Source organism: Myotis myotis, unplaced genomic scaffold (assembly GCF_014108235.1).
Source record: "Myotis myotis isolate mMyoMyo1 unplaced genomic scaffold, mMyoMyo1.p scaffold_m19_p_6, whole genome shotgun sequence".
Lineage (NCBI taxonomy): Eukaryota > Metazoa > Chordata > Mammalia > Chiroptera > Vespertilionidae > Myotis > Myotis myotis.
Window position 1 is genome coordinate 56,583,953 of NW_023416368.1, and position 22,067 is coordinate 56,606,019.

Below are 22,067 nucleotides of genomic sequence, written 5' to 3' on the forward strand. Positions count from 1 at the left end.
CCCTGGGTAGTGGGGTCCCAGCCCCACACCAGGCCCCTGAGCCCAGGGTTCCAGTGCCAAGGCACACATTAGAATCAACCAATGAGTCCTGGCCTGGTGGCTCAGTTGGTTGAGTGTCATCTGTGCTTTGGAAAGTTGTACGTTCGATTCCTTGTCAGGGCATATATCTAGGTTATGGGTTTGATCCCTGGTCAGGGCTTGTATGGGAGGCAACCAATTGATGTTTCTCTCTCATATCCATGTTTCTCTCTCTCTCTCTAAAAATCAATAAAAACATATCCTCAGGTGAGGATTAAAAAAAAAAGAATCACCAATAAATGCATAAATAAGTGGAACAACAAATTGATGTGTCTCTCTCTTCCTTCCTCTCTGAAAAAAAAAAAAAAGAAAACATTTAGAAAAAAAAGTACAAATTGATAGTTACACAATAGTCATGGGGATGTAACGTATAGGGTAGGGAATATAGTAAAAAATATTCTAATAACTGTGTATGGTGTCAGATGGTTACGAGATTATTAGTCATAATGATCACTAAGTTAAATAATGTCTAATTATTGGGTTGAAAGTAATATAATATTGTATGTCAACTCTAACTGAAAAATAAACAATTATATAAAGTAAAAAATAAGTAAATAAATTGTGTTAGGCTAGATGGCTATCCATTTGGAAAATAAATGATATCAGAGGCCTACCCCACACAAAACACAAACATGAATCTCTAAATGAACCAACAACCTAAACATAACCAGGCCTGGGAGAATAAAAGAGGAGAGATCTTAACTTGTGCCTCCCAATTAACTTCCCTCTCTGACTTCAGTGCATAGGTAACACTAGGAATGCTGCTCATCAACCTGGTCTGGAAGGTGAAGGGCAAGATGAAAAGGCTAAATAAGGTTGGCCACTAGAGGTCAGTACAACTCAGACCACACCATTAGGTAAATCTAATATAATTTAAAGCTCTTTTTAATATGACTCTGCTAATGCAAATGCGTAATAAAAGCCTTCATTGTTCCCTCACTGTGCTACTCACTGAGTTAAACACCTTATATGCGTTAATTAGCTCATTTAATTTTTAAAAACATTTTTGAGATATAATTCACATATAAAATTCACCCATTTAAAGTGTACATAGTTTTACTATATTCACAGAATTGTGCAACCAACACCAGAACTGAAGTTTAAAACTTTTTAAATCATCCCCCCACCCCAAAGAAACCTACCCATTAGCAGCCACTCCCATTTACCACCACTCCCCCCCGCCCCCCCCCCCCCCCCCCCAACTCCCAGCCCTAGGCAAAGCACTAATCTACTTTCTGGATTTACCTATGCTGGACTTTTATATAAATAGAACATATATGAATTCTAAAAACAACTCTGTGAGGAATTATCATACCTATTTCACACATTTAAAAAATGCAGCTTAGAGATAACTACCTAAGGTGGTGGGAGGGGAACTGAAACCCATCTCCCTGACACTCAAATCTGTGTTTGCAACAAGATAAACAATCTCCTACTTTTCCCATGATCTGCAGAGTCAACCTCATCTAACAGCATTAGATATTTTCTGTTTACTAAGATAGGGGAAAGTATAGCACATTTTCAGAGATCTTTACCTTAGAACTAGGCTTTCAAATAGGTAAGATTTATTTTCTAAAAAATGTAATGCTAGCCATGAACCCAGAAACCTGAATGAGGTTTCAGTTGAGCATCACTGTATGTAGTTGGCCATCAGAGGCCAACTCTGCAAGCCTACGGTACACGATGAGTGAGGCCATGTTTAATGTGGAAAAAAATTTGGACTATTAAAAAAGAATTCTCATCTTTTTAGCCCCTTCCTTCCTTCCTTCCTTCCTTCCTTCCTTCCTTCCTTCCTTCCTTCCTTCCTTCCTTCCTTCCTTCCTCCCTCCCTCCCTCCCTCCCTCCCTCCCTCCTTACCTTCCTTTAAAAAAACTTAAATCTTTATTGTTCAAAGCATTATATATGTAGCTTCTATTTTTCTTAAAGAAAAGCTTTTTGGCAGCCCAACTCCCATGGTTACCCCCCAGTGTGTTTGAGAGAGGAAGGAAGGCTGCGACAGAGGGATAATGCTGGATCAAAACAAAGAGAAAATGAGTGATAGAAGAACTTTCTGTACGTGAATTAAACTTAGAATTTTCAGTATCCCAGCTACAACTAGCTTAACATGTGTCTTCTCTGCTCTCTAATATACAAATTTTTAGTTTCTCAGCAAACTTCAAAACATAAACTGCCTTCTAAGAAGAAAGAATTGGACTAGATTATGAAAACTAGGATGAATGGGAAACCAAATACTTTACTTAGATTAAATGATTGGTGGATATTATTTTTCATGTTTGCTACATTAAATAACAGTCAAAAATTTAACTGGTTAACTTAAAAAGCTCTTTTAAAAAATATACCTCTAAACATAGTTCATTGGCATTTTTCTTGCTAAACAAATGAACTTCGATGATCACTGTATTCTCCCAGGATCCACAAATTTGTTAGGCTTAAATTGTAACTTCAGGTTGTTGGATTACATTTCATTTCATTACTTTATGAGCTATAATCAGAGAAATGAGGTTTACACTAAGCTTAAATCTTACAAGGGAAGTGCTTTTTTATGGCAGACTAAGCATTTATAGGGGCCCCTTTAAAATAATTATCCATTCTGCTGGGAAACTAATCTCTGGCACTTCAGTAAACATCTTTACATTATTTAAAAATAAATGGCTCTCACAGTTGAAAATTAATGACTGAGTGCTCTGGTTGCTGTAAGTCAGCACGATATGAAGAAGGCAAAACACATGGTAGTCACTGTGTACCAAGGTGATTAGTAAGGCAGTGGCAAGTCTCTTAGAAGTAATTTATTCTTCAAATGGAATAAAATGCTACTGTAATTTTCACTCTGGTTAAGAAAATGCTAAAACCTGAGGATGAGATATAATTAATTGTTCTTTGAAATGTGCTGCCATGGGTGATACGAGGGCTGTACAATATTAATTCCTTTACGTTTGGTCTGCTCCTAAGATGTTCATCAAGTGGGGTGATAATCTTCATCTGAGGCAGGTGAACTCTACCAGTGACTTTTCCCTTTTGGCATTCCCAGTAATTATTTCCTGCCTCCTTCAGCAGCACAAGTCCATCCCCACGCTGTAAGGTACAATACCACTCTCTGAAGCAATTATTATTTAATAAAACATTATTACTTTTCCCACATTTTAATCTTTGGAGCCTAAAGCATTTAATAACGTGTAAAGCAGTAATAACAGAGGCTGGTGATTTTTTTACATTTGTCACTAAAAAAAGAGCTCTATTTTACCTTACAAGAGAGTTCTCCGGGGTTTGCAAGACAATGTATTCATTGGCAATCCCATGAGGCACAGACAACTTAAATATAACCCAATAAAAGGATTATTCACAATCAAAAAACCCTCATCATAACTTGCTGGTCATTTGGGGATTTGGAAGGTGTAAAGTACAACTTCTCCAGGAAAATCTTCACCTGACTTCCTCATGCTCCAGGTCTAGTGGGGCCTGACATTTCTCATGGAGACCGAGTCCTTGGGAGTGTGGAGTTGAGCCTATAGCTAAATGTGGCCTAAAGTTCTCTTTTTACAACTAGAACCAGGAAGTTCTATTCTATAGGACAAGGTCCACCAAGTCACCTGGTGCTTGAAGGATAAATACTCAGCACCTGAGCTCACAGCCTATAAAGACCTACCTTTGAGTAAGGGTTTTCAATGGCTGTTGTCTTCTGAAGGCTGATGGGGGCGGGCAGCTCCTCTACAGGCTAATGACTCCTTCATTTGCCTTGAATCTCATCTTACAAAGCTTCTCTGCCACAAAGCGTCTACTTAAACCCAGTTCATTGCCTGACTAGTCACTTCCTGGTTCACTCAGCTCTGTCTTATTTTAGAATGGTTTTTATATCTGTACCCAGCCCTGGCCGGGGGACTCTGTTCCCTGCCATGGTCAGTTTTGGCTGGTGAGTACAGGTCAGAGGCCTTTACAATATAAAGGCATTCCCAGGGAATGTGATCACACAAGCTCACTTTCAACAAGCAAAGAGGCTGCTTGGGCCCCTCCATCACTCAGGAGCAAAGATGCAGAGTGCGAGGGGTTAGGTACTGATGCTTCCTAGCATTTCTGTCAGAGTCCCAGGGCTCCCAATGTACCCAGGTTCCTGGTTAGCAACTTAATGGCAAGGTAGCCTTGGAAAAAATGAGGAATTTAAGAAATTATTTCATAATGAGACATACTCCTCTAATATACCATATTTTAAATTTATTAATTTGATTCTTTGACTGCTTTATTGATATTACATGGCTATGCTAAGAACCATAAGTACTATTTCCATAGCATGGCATAATGGTTAAGAGCATAGGCTCAGAGTCAGTTGATCTGTGTTCAAAAGCTGGCTCCACCATTAACTAGCTTTGCTCCCTATTTTTTTAAATATATATTTTTTAGCCCTAGCTGGTTTGGCTCAGTGGATAGAGTATTGGCCTGCAGAGTGAAGGGTTTGATTCCAGTTAAGGGCACATGCCCAGGTTGCAGGCTCGATCCACAGTGGGGGCTGTACAGGAGGCTTCCAGTCAATGATTTTCTCTCAGCATTGATGTTTTTCTCTCTCCCTCTCCCTTCCTCTCTGAAATCAATAAAAAAAACCCTATATATATAAAAGCCTAAGTGACTGCCTGACCGTACAACCGCCCAACCGGTAGCTATGATGCACAATGACCACCAGGGGGCAGACGCTCAATGCAGCAGCTGCCGAGCTGTGGTGACTTGGCAGCTACGGTTCTCCGGTGATGCAGCTGGAATCAGAGAGGAGGGAGCTCGATTCTGGGGTGCATCACCTGAGAACCATCCTCTCGCAATCCGGGACCCCTCAGGGGATGTTGGAGAGCCGGTTTTGGCCCAATCCCCACATGCCAGGCAGAGGGACCCCACTGGTGCACAAATCTGTGCACCGGATCTCTAGTAATAAATAAAATGAAATATATTTTTTATTGTTGATAGTATTACAGATATCTCCCATTTCCACCCCTTTACCCCTACAGTTACTTGATGGCTCTGTGTACTATTTTTTTCATCTGTATAATCGAGATAATAGTAGTATCTACCTCACAGGGTTGGTGTGATGAATAAATGAGTTATTTAACATACATAATGTGCTTTGAACAATACCTGGTCCATAATAAGTGCACAATACATCAGGCATTATTTTTAAATAACCAAACCCAAATAATACTTCTGGGTTTTAGCAATTAAAAATGTCATCAAATTAAATGAATATGAATATATATATGAATACACTCGTCTTTCTTATCTATCCAAGGAAAATTTTATAAAACCCTATATGGCTTAAAGTGAAAGTAATTTCTGGCTCAATGATGGAAATGTAGCACAATATAAAATTATTAGCTGCTGTTCTTGATAAAAGCTACTGTCATGCAATTGTTTAAAAAGTACAAACAGGCCCTGGCCGGATAGCTGAGTGGGTTGAGGGTTGTCCCGATAAGCCAAGGCTTGATCTCTCTGGTCAGGGCACATACAAGAAACAACCAATGGATGCATAAATGAGTGGAACAACAAGTCAATGTATGTTTTTTCTCTCTCTTTAAAAATCAATCAGTAAAAAAAAAGTACAAACAGTCCTGATCTCCCTATTTTTTAAAACAAGTTTTCATTGATTTCAGAGAGAGAGGAAAGGAGAGGGAAGTATCAATCAGCTGCCTCCTGTACAACCCCTACTGGGAAGGTGACTTTTTGGTGCATGGGAGGACTCACAACCAACTGAGCCACACTGGCCAGGGCTCCCTATTTTTTTAAATATATATTTTTTTATTGTTGATAGTTATTACAGATACCTCCCAATTCTCCCCCCTTTACCCCCACAGCTCCCTATTTTTATTTGTCTTAGATTTTATGAGGTTAACCAAACCAAAGTGGTAAGAGCACATCAACTCTGTTTTTAAGTATGGAAAATGCAGCCAAAGGTTTAAGGTCATATGATGAGCAAAATATTCATAAAAGAACCAAATTAATACCTCAGCTATTCCAATTATTAATGAAAGCTTCTAATTGGCAACATGATAATTATGTTTACAAAAGGGGAATAACCATTCACCTTAATAAGACCTTTCTTTCTATTTTATTTTAAATTTTTACTCTGTGGGCAAGGGATATAAACTATAAAATCTGTCAGATTTTATAAAAACCCATTAGTGTAACTTACTGGTCAGGTTTCTTAGAGTTGCTGTTTGTTCAATTCCTGTCTGCACTGCCTCCTATTCCTCTATTTCTCCTAATAAAACCCTGCTTTAAAGACCTAGGTTTTATTATGGACTACTTATCTAAAGAACTCTTAAGGTCAAGGATCAAGTCTACATCTGTCTTATCATCTTCCTCTAAGGCAGTGGTTCTCAACCTTCCTAATGCCGCGATCCTTTAATACAGTTCCTCATGTTGTGGTGACCCCCAACCATAAAATTATTTTCGTTGCTACTTCATAACTGTAATTTTGCTACTTATGAATCGTAATGCAAATATCTGATATGCAGGATGTATTTTCATTGTTACAGATTGAACATAATTAAAGCATAGTGATTCATCACAAAAACAATATGTACTTATATATGTGTTTTCCGATGGTCTTAGGCGACCCCTGTGGAAGGGTTGTTCGACTCCGAAAGGGGTCGCGACCCACAGGTTGAGAATCGCTGCTATAAGGAATAATGGATCTTATATATTACTTTAGGACAAACCTCTTGACCACTAACATTTTTAAAAGCTAAATTTACCATGTATTTCCTGTAGAGAGGGTGTCCTGGTTTAGGGCGAGGGGGTAGCACCGGATCTTCACTTTTAAAAAATTGACTCTTGGTTTTTGTGAGTCTGGAAGCCATATTATTTTGTTTTTTCTGAAGATCCATGTCAGAAGAAGACCGATTAAAAGGCAGTTTTTTATTTGATGTTCTGGTTGCAGAAACTCTCGGGGGAGGTGGTCTTTCAGGGGCCCCCTTGGGAGGAGGCTGTCGAGCTGGTGTGACTTTTCCATTTATAGGTCTGAAAGGCAAGGTGGGATCTGTGAATCAGTGTTTGATCAACATTAGGTTCTGTTTGCTCTCTCTCTCTCTCTCTCTCTCTCTCTCTCTCTCTCTCTCTCTCTCACACACACACACACACACACACACACACACACGTGCGCGCGCACACGTGTGCACAGCTTTCTGCTAGTACAATTACCTAAACACGCAGGTTATGCTATTTCTGAGCAAATGGCTGCTGCATTAAACATTATATTATTAGAGGAAATGTCGATGTTCCAGCTTCCTCTCATCCTGCACTAGAGATTCATTAGTTCAAGACAAACAAGCATTTACTATCATGAGCTCTCTAATGCCCCATTTGCTTGTAAACACACCATGACTGTTTCAGGAAACTAAGCACATTCTACCAAAGTCTGAGATGAAAAGCTTACAATAAGATGTCAGGTATATGTGATGTGATCTAGTTCATGATTAGAAAAGGAACATCAAACTACCCTAATATTCATGTTATAGGAATTACTATTCTAACTCTGGGTTAGATTAATATAAAGAAAGCTGTTTTGAAAATGAGCTAGGACAACCATTACTTTGAAAACCTTTCCTTAATCCCAATGATAAAAATAATTTGTAACATAGGAATAGCTTCTGATAGTATCACAGCTTTTTGTTCCAATAGCCCTGGAACTCAGGCAGGCTGATCACCACGGTTCCTCATAACGGAGAGTGGGTGACAGTGTGAAAGTGAAAGTGTGAGTGTATAGGTGTGTGAGTGTGTGTTCATTCCAGAAGTGGAGTTGTTCCAGGTCCAGAAAGGAGTCTTGTTTGTTGGAGGAAAAGTAATAGAGATCTGTTTGTGTTCTGTGAGTTTTGGGGATTGAGTTCAAAGAAGCAGCAGAGATTCCTACAACCTGCTGTTAGAGCAGACTGTAGGCTAGTGGCCTGGGTGAATTCATGAGTTTAAAATGTATCTCTAAAAGAATATCTAAGGCCAACAGCACTCAGTTTTGATGACAGAAAGGGGAGTCCAGTCTCTGAGGCATTAGCTGCTCTCTTACTTTTTAAAACCTTTCCCACACTGACCTTGGTGGAAGCCTGGGGGGTCCTCGCACAGAGCCTCCCATTTGGCCAGCCTGGTCGGATTCCTGCAAGTATCAGAGAATGATTTTTAGTTAAGGTTCATCTGAAAGAAGACCTTGTCAAGAGGAGTTGTGGACAACTTTTTGGCTGGATCTATAAGTGGAAATGTAGCTGAGTTAGAGAAAATAAAATAAGTTAGAGAGAAAGTAGAGAAAGATTTTAGTCTTGAGCAATATTAACTCATCCCATGTTCCCACCTAAATTGTCTACATCCTAATACAAGTGAAGACATAGAGGAGGAGACCGGCGATCTGCTATTGTAGATCATGACCCAACCAATTTCCCTGCACCGCTGAACACCCAGCAGATTCAAAGGTATCAAGGATGATGCTTCAATCATGATGGGTTACACAGTAGCAATTTAAGCAGGAACTGTAGAAAACTAAAAACAAAGGCCTTTATTTATTTCATGATGACATGTAAGATATGTACTGCTCCTAAATTTAACACATAATAAGTGAAGTGGTGATTAGTTTGTTTTGCCTGTTTTGCCTGTTTTAGAACAGGCAGATCTCTCATCACTGGATGCAGTGGGTTCTGAACTAGGAGGCGACAGAACAATGTGAGAAGTTTAAGGGACGGCCTGAAAGGAAGGCATGTGAGGAGAAACAGAAAAGGCCCAAGAAAACAGAAAGCTGGGACCACTAGAGCAAAGGGGTGGGGTGTGCTGAGAAGAGATTTAAAAAAAAAATTTAATCCTCACCCAAGGATACGTTTAGAGAGAGGAGGGAGAGAGAGGGGGTGGAGAGAGGGAGAGGGGGAGAGGGAGAGAGAGAGAGAGATAGAGAGAGAGACAGACATATGTCCCCCAACTGGGGATCAAACCCACAACCTTTTGGTATACAGGATGACTCTCCACCATGCCAGTTCTGAGAAGAGTTTTGTAGGAAAGAGTATAGGGGGTCATGTGAAAAACAAAAGACAGCTTGGAATGTTTTAGCTTAATAGCACATGAGAGAAATTGGAAGTGTGGAGATCTATAGAAAGATTTTTCTAGGGAAAGGGCTTCAAACTGGGTCATTTAAGTAACTTTCATGGAGATGGTGTAGCCCAAGGATTGGGAAATGAATATAATACATGGAAAATATTTTCATATCTTCTGTTGAATGAGAAATTAAAACTTTTTTTCGAGGGAAAAGTCCTCACCAAATTATTCTAATTCTAATTGAATCTCCTTTTTTAACCTTTTCTACTTTCTAAGCACTGACTTCCAGGAAATAATATTTCTCCAGGACCTCAAAAGGAGAAAAATGCCAGCCCTTTAAAATTACACTGCCCTTATTTATTTATTTTAATATATTTTATTGATTTTTCACAGAGAGGAAGGGAGAGAGATAGAAAGTTAGAAACATCGATGAGAGAGAAACATCGATCAGCTGCCTCCTGCACATCTCCCACTGGGGATGTGCCCGCAACCCAGGTACATGCCCTTGACCGGAATTGAACCTGGGACCTTTCAGTCTGCAGGCCGACGCTCTATCCACTGAGCCAAACCGGTTTCGGTGCCCTTTTTTTTTTTTAAAGGAGGTTTAACTATACCTTGGGAGATCTTTGAACTAAGACTGTTTCACTCCTTCTCTTATATAAATGAGTTAAAACTCACTTCAATGGATTTTAATTCAGACTGAATATTTATAACTTTTTCTTAAGTACCAAATGATTAATTGCCAATAACTGTGATAACTGAAATGTGTTTCAATGTTTTAAAACCCCATTTTTAAAAACAAATTAAGCTTGCCCTTAAAACTTGGTTTCACTAATGAGTTCAGTTAATGTAGTGAAGAGAGTCACCAGCTCATAAACCCTGCAATATTCCGGACTATAATCCATGCCTTATAAATACGCTGCTGCTGATATTTCCCCCTGACAAATACTGCTATGATACTCAAAAAACTCAATTATTTCTTTGGCCACTTTAAAAATTAAAACAAGAAAGCAGAAAAACATTCTAGCAGATAGGCAGGAACTTTTGTTGTTTCTTCTCAACATTATAGTTTTTAGACAACTTAATAATTAAAAGCAACTTTTAAAAAATACAGATGTATAAATTTGACATAGAAAGTTATAGATGTACTGTAATAAATACATACCATATAATCCTAATCTAGTACCAAATACTAGATGTAGTTTTCTCCAGATGGTGGCATTTTATAAAAATCTTAAATATCTTTTTCTCAATTTTCTACAATGAGCAAACTCTAAATCAGAAAAAAGGCAGTATCCTCAAATCCCCGATGAACATTAGGCACCTTTTGAAAGGCACTGCTGTATCTGACACACTGAGTATAGGGAAACTGTTCTTGCAGAAGCCACTGCCTTAGTATTTGCTTAAATTCAGGTTTATGCAGAGGTTCTGCCAACAGTCTTTGGGAGATTACTGATTAGTGCTTTCCTCCTCTTCAATAATATTCCACACCTAACTGGAGTTGCTCTGACCTCTTTGAATGAACATACAATGGAGTCAAGACAGCCTCTTCAATAAATGGTGTTGGGAAAATTGGACATATACATGCAAAAAAAATGAAACTAGGCCACCAACTTACACCATACACATAAATAAACTCAAAATGGATAAAGGACTTAAACATAAGACGGGAAACCATAAAAATCCTAGAGGAATCCACAGGCAGCAAAATCTCAGACATATGCCGAAGCAATTTCTTCACTGATACATCTCCTAGGGCATTGGGAACTAAAGAGAAAATAAACAGATGGGACTACATCAAAATAAAAAGTTTTTGCACAGCAAAGGAAACCATCAACAAAACAACAAGAAAGTCCACTGCATGGGAGAACATATTTGCAAATGTTATCACCAATGAGGATTTACTCTCCAACATTTACAGGAACTCATACAACTTAACAAAAGGAAGATAAACAACCCAATCAAAAAATGGGCAATGAACCCAAATAGATACTTTTCGAAAGAAGACAGAAGAAAGGCCAAAAGACATATGAAAACATGCTCAAAGTCACTAGTCATCCGAGAGATGCAAATCAAAATGACAATAAGGTACCATCTCACACCTGTCAGAATGGCTATCATCAACAAATCAACAAATGACAAGTGCTGGTGAGGATGTGGAGAAAAAGGAACCCTCATGCACTGTTGGTGGGAATGCAGACTGGTGCAACCACTGGAGAACAATATGGAGTTTCCTCGAAAAACTAAAAATGGAACTCCCATTTGACCCAGTGATCCCACTTCTAGGAATATATCCCAAGAAACTAGAAACACCAATTAGAAAGGATATATGCAACCCTATGTTCATAACAGCACAATTTATAATAGCTAAGATTTGGAAACAGCCTAAGTGCCCATCTGCAGATGAGTGGATTAAAAAACTGTGGTATATCTACACAATGGAGTACTATGCTGCGGTAAAAAAGGAGTTCTTACCATTTGCAACAGCATGGATGCAACTGGAGAGCATTATGCTAAGTGAAATAAGCCAGTAAGAGAAAGATAAATATCACACGATCTCACTCATTTATGGAATATAATGAGTAACATTCTGGCTTTTTATGTAATGTGTGTGGATAGGCATTTTAGTTCCTGGAGAAGTTGGTTTTTCTGCTGTACTGACCCTATAGATGCCATCTTTTTTGTTCGCAGATGCTTCTTCTCTTCTTTCTCCAGGAACTGGTACCCTCTTTGTCCTGAATTCATGAGCCACATTCTGTGCTGTACCTGTGACACCCTCCTGCCCTAGCTGGCAGCCTCCTTGGGGAAGGCTTTGGGAGTCTTGGGTTCCCATGGTGGGCAACACGGCACACAGAACATCTGCCTCTGCTGGCAGAATGGCTCCAGTGGCTCCTGATGCTCCTCACCATGGAGCCCTTCATTGTTTAAGTGAAGAAAGTGAGATTTGGCAACGATAGCCATTGTCCTGAGATGGAAAGTTCCTCAGCACGGAAGGCATGAGAAACAGGATAGGGTTTTATGCTGTGCCACATAAGAAGACAAAGTGGCAAAGACCAAGCCTGTCCTCATGGGTCGTTACGCTGGAGAAAGTTTTCCCACCGATCCTCACCCACACCTGAAGTCTTTATGGCCTCTGGTCCAAAATCATTCAGTAACTATAACTCTCAAACGAAAGGAATTTCTCATAGATTTGACTTTCTGGCTATCTATTTGTGTGATTTCAGCCAAATTATTTAACTTGTGGTCTGTTTCTCATCTCTTCTTCCTTCAGACCCAGTGTGTCTATTATGAGATGTATTTATTACAGTTTAGCACAGAATGCTTTGACCCCCCACCCCTACCTTATAAATAGTGCAGACAGGATTTTCCTCATGTTGGTCATGTGAGGTACAAAAAAAATGTGAATATAGTACTTCTCCAGATGGCTTAGTTTATTCTAACTTCCTTTTCTTGTTTTTCTAAAATGCAGGAGTTGCTTTGTGGACTGCTTAACACCAAATGTAATACCGCGTGCTTTAATAGAGCGTTATGGCTTACAAAGCCCATGACTTAAATGAACGATATGTACGCCTACTCATTATTCTCTCACTCTCTTGTATAATCCTTTAGAGCAGATGCTGTAGCCTTCTCAGATACTTTCTCCTCTGTGGAAATTTTGGACTTTCCTATTCAACAATAGTATGGTAGGGGCCCTATCATCCTCTTTGGGAATTTTTGGGCCCAGTATTAATAAAAATTTATTAAAATGTAAGTGATCACTTTGAAAATACAGGTGATCACTAAATTTCAATTCAGCCTACAGAAAAATCTCCTTAACTTGATCTTGGCTAATTCAATTTAATGTCTTCTTCCAAGATATTTCTCTTCAACTAGATGATTAGATAGTTTGGCATGTAAAATAAGCATAGTTAATACACAATGCAAAACTATTATGAAATTTGAACTGAAAATTTGTTTCACAGACTTTAAAAATTGGTTCCTTTTGAAACAAACCTTAAAGATTATCTATCATATGGGAATTTCAAAAAGTATAGGGAAATTGTATTAAGGTTGAAGGGAAAAAAAGTATGTATAAAACTCTTGGCCCACAATTTGTTAAGAAGCACATGGTAAAGCACTATTTTTTAAAATTTAAAAATAGTTCTCCCCTAAATTTCAGAGTAACACATTTTTATGGTAATTATCTTTTTTTTTAAAATATATTTTATTGATTTTTTACAGAGAGGAAGGGAGAGAGATAGTTAGAAACATCGATGAGAAAGAAACATCGATCAGCTGCCTCCTGCACATCTCCTACTGGGGATATGCCCACAACCCAGGTACATGCTCCTGACCAGAATCGAACCTGGGACCTTTTAGTCCGCAGGCCGGTGCTCTATCCACTGAGCCAAACCGGTTTCGGCTATGGTAATTATCTTAAAATTATGTCACTAATTGATATTTTATTTTATTTTATTATTATTTTTTTGTCTTTTTTTTTTTTTTTTAATATATTTTATTGAGTTTTTACAGAGAGGAAAGGAGAGAGATAGAGAGTTAGAAACATCGATGAGAGAGAAACATCGACCAGCTGCCTCCTGTACACTCCCCACTGGGGATGTGCCCGCAACCAAGGTACATGCCCTTGACCGGAATCGAACCTGGGACCTTTCAGTCCACAGGCTGACGCTCTATCCACTGAGCCAAACCGGTTTCGGCACTAATTGATATTTTAAATAAAAACTGATCATTGAAATAAATCTATTTCCACAAATAGTACAGGTTTTTAGAGATTTTTCATAACTTCCTCATTATTAGGGCCATTTAGAAGAGATGGCTGATCAAAAAATAGACCCAGAGTCATAGAAGCTTGAACATACTGTTGAACCTCAGAGGGAAGGCAGGGGAGGGTGAATGGGAAGAGATCAACCAATGAACTTGTATACATAAAACATAACCCATGGACACAGACAATGGGGTGGTGAGGGTGGGGTGGGGTGGGGGGGAACAGAAACGGGCTTAAAGAGGTTAACGGGAGAAAAAGGAGGAACTATGTAATACTTTCAACCATAAAGATAAAAAAAAAAGATGACTAGAAATGAAAGAAAGGAGGCCATTATATAGGTACTAGAGGCCTGGTGCACAAAATTCGTGTATGGGAGGGGTCCCTCAGCCCGGCCTGCACCATCTCCAATCCAGGACCCCTCTCACAATCTGAGACTGCTGGCTCCTAACAGCTCACCTGCTTACCTGCCTGATCGCCCCTAACCACTCTGCCTGCCTGCCTGATATCCCTAACTGCTTCCCTGTCTGCCTGATCACCCCTAACCACCTCTGCCTGATCACCCCTAACCTCTCTGCCTGCCTGCCTGATCACCTCTAAGCACCTCTGTCTGCCGGCCTGATCACCCCAACTGCTGCCCTGCCAGCTGGATCGCCCCTAACTGCTCCCCTGCCTGCCTGATCACCCCTAACTGCCTCTGCCTGCCAGCCTGATCACCCCTAACTGCCCTCCCCTACCAGCCTGGTCACCCCTAACTGCCCTCCCCTGGTGGCCTGGTTGCCCCTAAGTGCCCTCCCCTGCCAGCCTGATCGCTTGTAACAGCTTCTGCCTTGGCCCCCAACACAGTGGCTTTGTCCAGAAGGATGTCTGGATGGATGTCCGAAAGATGTCTGGTCTAATTAGCATATTACCCTTTTTTTAGTATAGATAACATATATGCCCCTAAAAAGTTATTTTTTTTACATACTTTAAATTAAATTATACAGTACATATTCAACCTCTTTTACCCGTTTTTTTTTTCTTCTAAATATATCGATTTTTTTTTAATGGAAAGGAAGGGAGAGGGATAGAGAGTTAGGAACATCAAAGAGAGAGAAACATTGATCAGCTGCCTCCTGCACACCCCCAACTGGGGATGTGCCTGCAACCAAGGTACATGCCCTTGACTGGAATCGATCCTGGAACCCTTCAGTCTGCAGGCTGATGATCTATCCACTGAGCCAAACCAGTTAGGGCCCCCCCACTTTTTTTTTTTTTTTTTTAGATTATCCACGTTTATAGATATGGCATTAGTTCATTTTTCCATTGATTTTTAGAGAGAGTGCAAGGGAAAGGGATAGAGAGAGAGAAACATCAATGTAAGAAACATCCCTGCTGTTGCTTTCCTTAGGAGCCCTGACCAGGGATCCAACTTGAAACCCAAGTATGTGCCAGGCTGTGCCCTGACCTAGAATCGAACCTGCAACCTTTCCATGCACAGGACCACACTCATGCTCAACCAACCTATCTACTTCAGCCCGGCCATTATACGATTTCTGGAATTTTATTTCAATTAATTCTTGCAGTCTGTGGGTTAGGTAATATTCACATTTTGCTGATGAGAAAAAAAAACAAACCCGCTTCATTTTGAGACATTATTCTTCACTCATTGCCACGTTTTCCTGCCAACCCTAGAAAGGCTCCTGACCGCAGTTTCACTGGGTATCCAGAGTCAGAAGCATTCTCCTCACCACCACCCTTTCCAAAGCCGCCTCTGCACTGGCACTGAGGCTGCTCTGGAGAGCGCGGAGGCTAGGTAATGCAGACAATGACAGGATTTGGACCACTGGAGCCACCGTACCCACCTCTCCTCTCTCAGCCTTTCTCTGCTGTGCTGGAGACAGGCCAAGATTTGCGGTGCTAGCACTTCGGACACAGGAAGTGCTGCAGTTTTTCGCTCTCCAGAGCTGCTGTTGCCGCCTGGAGGTTATAGGGCTGCCCTGGAAGTCCTCAGCATGCCTCCCGTCGGGGCAAACATGATGGTGGACTACACAATGGAACTGCTATTTTTAGATACTTTTAAACACCCCAGCACTGAGGTAAGACTCCACTTCTTGATTCTGACTCTGCTTCTAGACCAGTGATGGCGAACCTATGACACGCGTGTCAGAGGTGACACACGAACTCATTTTTTTGGTTGATTTTTCTTTGTTAAATGGCATTTAAATATATAAAATAAATATTAAAAATATAAGTCTTTGTTTTACTATGGTTACAAATATCAAAAAATTTCTATAAATGACATGGCACCAGAGTTAAGTTAGGGTTTTTCAAAATGCTGACACGCCGAGCTCAAAAGGTTCGCCATCACTGTTCTAGACTGTGGGACATGTACAAAAAATCCTTAGGCATGCCTCGACTTTCGCGATCAGGATCATGGGCCGCAGGCAAAGCGGCTCCTGGGTCCCGGGGGTGCCACCTTGCCTGCGCCCGGCTTTCTGATTGTGATCACCGGCTGGGGGGTGGGCAAAGGCGGCCCCGGTTCTCCAATCCAGGGCCGGGGGGGCAGGGCAAAGGCGGTCCCCAGGGCCACCTTTGCCCTGCCCCCTGGCTCTTGCCTGCTGCCTGGGTCTCTGATCACCGTTCTTCTGTCCTTCCCCTTTTGCCTCCCATCATTGCGCCTACGTATGCAAATTAACTGCCATCTTTCTTGGCAATTAATTTGCATATCGTCTGGATTAGCCAATGGGAAGCATAGTGAAGGTACGGACAATTACCCTGTTTATCTTTTATTAGATAGGATAGGACAAATTATTTTATGATGAAGTACAATGAATTGGCCTAATTCTTTTGTTCTATAGGGGTTTGTAAAATATAAAGTATCACATTAAAATAAGTACATGAGACTTAGAACCTGATTTGTAATAAGATATTTTTTTAATCTGACCAGTAAAATAATTTGCACATATTTAAATTAGCGCATCAGTGGGTCTTCAACCTACAACACTCTATAACGACCACTTACCAAGTCTCTAGTTCTGTCAACATTACTGGGTTTTCCAGATACTGTACTGTAAGTGTTTCCAATAGGCTTTTCAATAGGGAGAGGAGGTGGGCTTTGTGGATCCTCATGTAAACCTGGAAAAATAGCAGTAATTCATCAATAATTTCTGGTCTTTGGGGATTCAAAAGAATGAAATGACTGCAGCTTGGTTCCTTAGGAAAATAGCTACTGTAAAAGATCCACACAAAGATGGATAGCTAGCCATGCAAGTGAGAAAGAACTCCCAGCAAACTTCAGAAAACTGATGGGTTAGTAGACATTAGTTATGAAATATTTTATAGAGAGTAAAAATAATGCTAAATCATTATGACAGCAGCCAACATTTTTGAGAACTTTCTATGTGCCAGGCATTAAGTTAAGGTACTTTATTCACATACATTTCTCCAACGAACATCTATCTATGCACTAGATCTGTGCACCCCACTAGCTAGTAGTTATATGTGGTGATTTAAATGTATTTCTTACTTACTTAAAATTAAATAAAATTAAGATTTCAGTTCCTCAGTTACACTAGCCACATTTTAAGTACCCAATAGCCGCATATGGTTAGTGGCTACCATATTGTACAGCACAGATCTGGAATATTTCCATCTTTGAAGAAAGACCTATTGGACACTAAATAATATTCTACCCGTTTTTCAGATGAAGAAACTGAAACTGAGAAGATAATATATGAGTCACCCAAGGTTTTAATGCTAGTAATTGTCAGAACCAGGGTTTTGAACTCAAAAGACTATGCTCATTGTAATAGGCATGCTGCTTCTTAACAGGTGGGGTAGTCAACCTTACCCCATCCAAATCATTAAATGTGTTTTGGAATCCATTAGCTCCAGATTAATGGGCATAACTGCCCCCTCAATTTAACAAATAATATCCTTACAGCCAAACTACATCCTTACCTCCATCATCGTGGACTCCCAACTTATTTTAAAAAGAAGAAAACAAAGATGACCAGATTTAATTAGTGACAACTAATTAAAATCTGTGTGCAAAAACACATGGAGAGGGGATGATTGCAACACACAAAGGAGGCTAAAACCATCTTTTACGCATGGTGTAGGCATTTAAAGGAGGTGGGAGGTTTTCCCATTCTTTCAAAAGACACTCTGCCTCCATTTCACAGGAAAAACCTGTAGCGAGAGGATGATCTGTCAGGTTCCTATTTTATCCAGAGACAGGAAAACACTCAAAAGGAGGAAAATACCCAGGCCAACTACTAGACAAACAATGATTTAGAGATAAGTGTTCTCAGTGAGAGACAGCGCTGCTCTGGGAATTAAGACACAGGAACATTCCAACTCAGTCACCATCTGGAAGCCTTTCTCTGTGCTGCAGTTACCTTATTCTTAACAAGGAAGTAATGAATTATTTAGGATACTAGAGGCCCGATGCACAAAAATTTGTGTACTCGGGGGTTCCTCAGCCCGGCCTATGCCCTCTTGCAGTGTGGGACCCCTCGGAGGATGTCCACCCCATTGGGGACCCTCACTCCATGGAGGTTTGGCCAGCCTGGGTGAGGGGCTGATGGCTGTTTTCAGGCTGGCCACACCCCCTTTAGGGTGGGGGGGTCCCCACTGGGGTGCCTGACCAGTCTGGTAAGGGGCTGAGGGCCGTTTTCAGGCTGGCCAAGCACCCTGGCGACGTAAGCTCCCAGCCTCTCCTTTATTTATTTATTTATTTATTTTTATTCTGGGATTTATTTACCTTCTATAATTCGTTGCTTTCAGTGGAGCTCAGAGCTGGGCCGCAGCAGGCGGGGAAGCTTGACTTCCTCCATCACTGGAGCAAGCAAGCCTCCTGATCACCCCCCACTTCATGGCAGCTGGCCGCCATCTTGGTTGGGTTAATTTGCATATAGTCGCTCTGATTGGCTGGTGGGCGTGGCTCAAGGCGTAGTGAAAGTATGGTCAATTTGTATGTTTGTCTTTTATTAGTATAGGATGATATTGTTGTGACAAACAATTACAGGTACAAAGTAGTAACAATATGCAAGGAGAGAGGAGACAGCTGACTGGCAGGCAGGGACATAGGAATTATCCGGAGTGGGTATGTGGGGAGATGGAGATTTCCAATTTCAAATAATGTGGTCAGCAGAAGTCTCAAAGAGAATAGTGGCATTTGAGCAAAGACCCGAAGGAATGGTAAAGAGGGGAGCCATGCAGATATCTGGGAAAAGAACATCCTAGTTAGAAGGAACAGGTCCCCAGGGGAAGGAGCTGACAGGTTCAAACAAGAGCCAGGGGTTTTGCACCACAAAGCTGTTCCTTCCTTCACTTATCCATTCCAAGTTCTTCAGACACCAAAAGTCTTACTTTTCTTCCTCCACGGCATATATGCATTGCTTGATAATTGTAATGATAAAATTCTTGGGAAATAACTCTCTGGAAACTGGCAATTCAGTTCTCTCAAATATAGTTTCTGGAGCTTTGTCAGGATAATAAGTAAAGGTGCTTCCTCAATATACCCGTTTCAGGATTTCAGAACTATTATTCCAATTTATAAGGGTGCTGACTGAAGTAATATACTTCCTATATATAATGGGATAATATGCTCTCTATGATAGACATATATAACTTCATTTGCCATCAGTTTTAATTCCTTTCCTACCATATCTTTACCAGAGGCACCAGAGGATATTATAATTATTCTGAGTTTTAGTCTCCCTCTATTCTCTCTACTTAAAGACATTGTTAAAAAGAAATAAAATCCAAATTTACTGTACTAATTGTCTAAAGAATTGTAAAAAAAACAACAACAACAACTTGCTTTTAAATGTCCTAGACTACAAATGATAATAAATGGCTGATCACACATACTTTCAAAGCAGACATTGATAAAAGAGCATGTATTATCCCCAGGCTCTTGGAGAGCAAATAAAGAAGGCATAGAAGTGCTTACATTTTCCTGGTTTGGCTGGAATTCGAATCACAGTGGGCTTTCTGGTGGGTGCTGGTTGAACTGCTGGTTCTTTTGTTGGTTCTGTCTTTGTGGGGACCTGGAAGGGATCTAATGAAAAACACAGTTTATTTTGCATGTTTTAGTTAACATGGACTCAAACAAAAAATCTCATTCATAATTAAAGAGTCATATTTTTCAGGCCCCAGGGAAAACTATTCATGGATAAACAAAATCTCAGTTTGCAGAGACAAAAACAAAGTCGGAGCTCATGAAAGGAAATAACTTGATGCTCTGTAAATAATTCATATGGCTTTTCTTCCTCTCTGATGAGAGGGATCCAGGACAATCTTGAATTATGTAGAAGCTATCTTTCATGGGAGTGCAATCATTTCCTAAGTGTCTGCCTGAAAATGAGGGGCAAGTGAACCGAAGAGCCAATTTTCCCTTAATGTGAAGCCTCCCAGGCCCCCAGGAAGAAAAGACCTCCGCTCCCCACACGCCTGTGCCTGTGGAAAACTTACCCACATGCCTAGCACATGCTGGGTGCTCAGCAGAGTCTTAGATTTTAATACTTTAGTAAAATGACACTTCAGTAAAATGAAAAAAACAAACAAAACGTTTTATCCTGAAAATAAGACATCCCCTTTCAAATATATCATTTCGGGGTAAGGATACATGACCTGGCATTTCTCTATCTTAACTGATTCATTTAAAATAGATAGTATATGCCCTGGCTGGTGTAGCTCAGTGGATGGAGTATCAGCCCAGCACCTGAGTTGTGGGTTCGATTCCTGGTCAAGGGCACGTACTTGTGTTACAGGTTCAATCCCCTGCACCTGATGGTGTGCATGCAGGAGGCATCCAATCTCTCTCTCTCTTTCTCTTTCTCTTTCTCTCTCTCTCTCTCTCTCTCTCTCTCTCTCTCTCTCTCTCTCTCTCTCTCTCTCTCTCTTTCTCCCTGTCCCTCCCTCCTCCTATCTCTAAAAATCAATGGAAAAAATATCCTTGGGTGAAGATTACCAAAGATAAATAAATAGGCAGTATATGCTTAGAAAAAGTATTTTTTTAAAAAACATATCCACTGAACTTTTTTCCTGAAAGGAATATTCTTTTTTTCTTTAATGTCAATGTTCTTTTCAGTAGTTTGGAAAAATGAATAAAATTTTTTGAAGATGAGAAATCTCAAAATAATTAGATTAGCAAATATAAAATAAAATGCTGTATAACTGATACTCTACACTGCACACAGGATCTCACGAGGCCACCTCTGCCTTTATTTAACAAGAGGCAGAATTAGTATAAGCTGTAATTCTGCACCTGCTCTCTGAGTATTTGCCTTAGGGAGACACTCCCTGTAAAACAATGCACCCCAGAGCTCCTGTGATGAACAGGACTCATGTTCTGCCCATTATGAGCTGCAGTCCAAGAAGCACCTTTTGCTGACCAGCTCTTTGCAGGATATGTGAAGAGCTGAGCTCAGAATAAGAAGGCCCTTCAGCTTCCTGACACTTCTCCTTGCCTTCCACCCAGTTCGCAGGCAATCCTACCATCCTATACCCCCCAAGGGTATCACTCACTTGCTCACCTATGTATGTCTGCCATGTGCCAGTAACAGTGCTGGGTGGGGAGATAGAAGAGTAAAGTACAATCCTATTTTAAGTTTATTATCTACCACCTAAGAAGGGCCTCCAAATGGTATGCTAGGTAAAATTATTATTAGATTACTGAGAAAATAAAATTAGATGACCCCTCTGTGAAACCCTATCAGTTCACAAATGAGGCGAGTCTTATCTAAGTTCAAAAAAACCAAGTCAAGATTATCAAAACATCAAACTTTTGAAAAAGGCTCTTGTAACAATATAACTTTCTTTCACTGTAACCTATGTCCCCACAAAATAAATAAAGGTCCTTCTTTTAGGCCTAACCAAATTCTTTAATCCTTACTTTGTTATAGCATTATTTTCTACTTCAAAAGTAATATTTATTGTAAAAATGGGAAACATATGACAGAAAATCTCCTGTGATCCTATTCCTCTGGGAGTAATTATTATCTAAGATGTGGTGTCTCTGTCTATAATTTTTCCTATAGTACATGTATTATTATCTAGGTATTTTGCAAAACAAAAACAGGATAATTTTATATCCATTTCTTTGTAGTTTGTTTTTCTACTTTTCTTACTCAGTATTGGTTGGGTGCCTGCTACACATCAAACAAGCTAGATGCTGGGAATACTTCAGTGAACAAAG

General features: G+C 40.2%; 1 protein-coding gene across 9 annotated transcripts in view; it reads right to left on the reverse strand.

Annotated features, from left to right (window-relative positions):
• The window catches only part of SH3D19 (SH3 domain containing 19), a 175,825-nt gene that overhangs the window by 20,065 nt on the left and 133,693 nt on the right, over positions 1-22,067 (reverse strand). For 7 of the 9 annotated variants that reach the window (XM_036312674.1, XM_036312667.1, XM_036312666.1 and 4 more), the window contains 5 exons: positions 19,821-19,928; positions 16,884-16,996; positions 8,136-8,197; positions 6,807-7,071; positions 3,010-3,150 (listed from right to left, as the gene is read on the reverse strand). In XM_036312674.1, the coding sequence (XP_036168567.1) occupies positions 3,010-3,150; positions 6,807-7,071; positions 8,136-8,197; positions 16,884-16,996; positions 19,821-19,928 (689 nt within the window). The remainder of the gene's footprint in view (positions 1-3,009; positions 3,151-6,806; positions 7,072-8,135; positions 8,198-16,883; positions 16,997-19,820; positions 19,929-22,067) is intronic. The other 2 variants (XM_036312668.1, XM_036312675.1) reach the window with 2 other exon arrangements.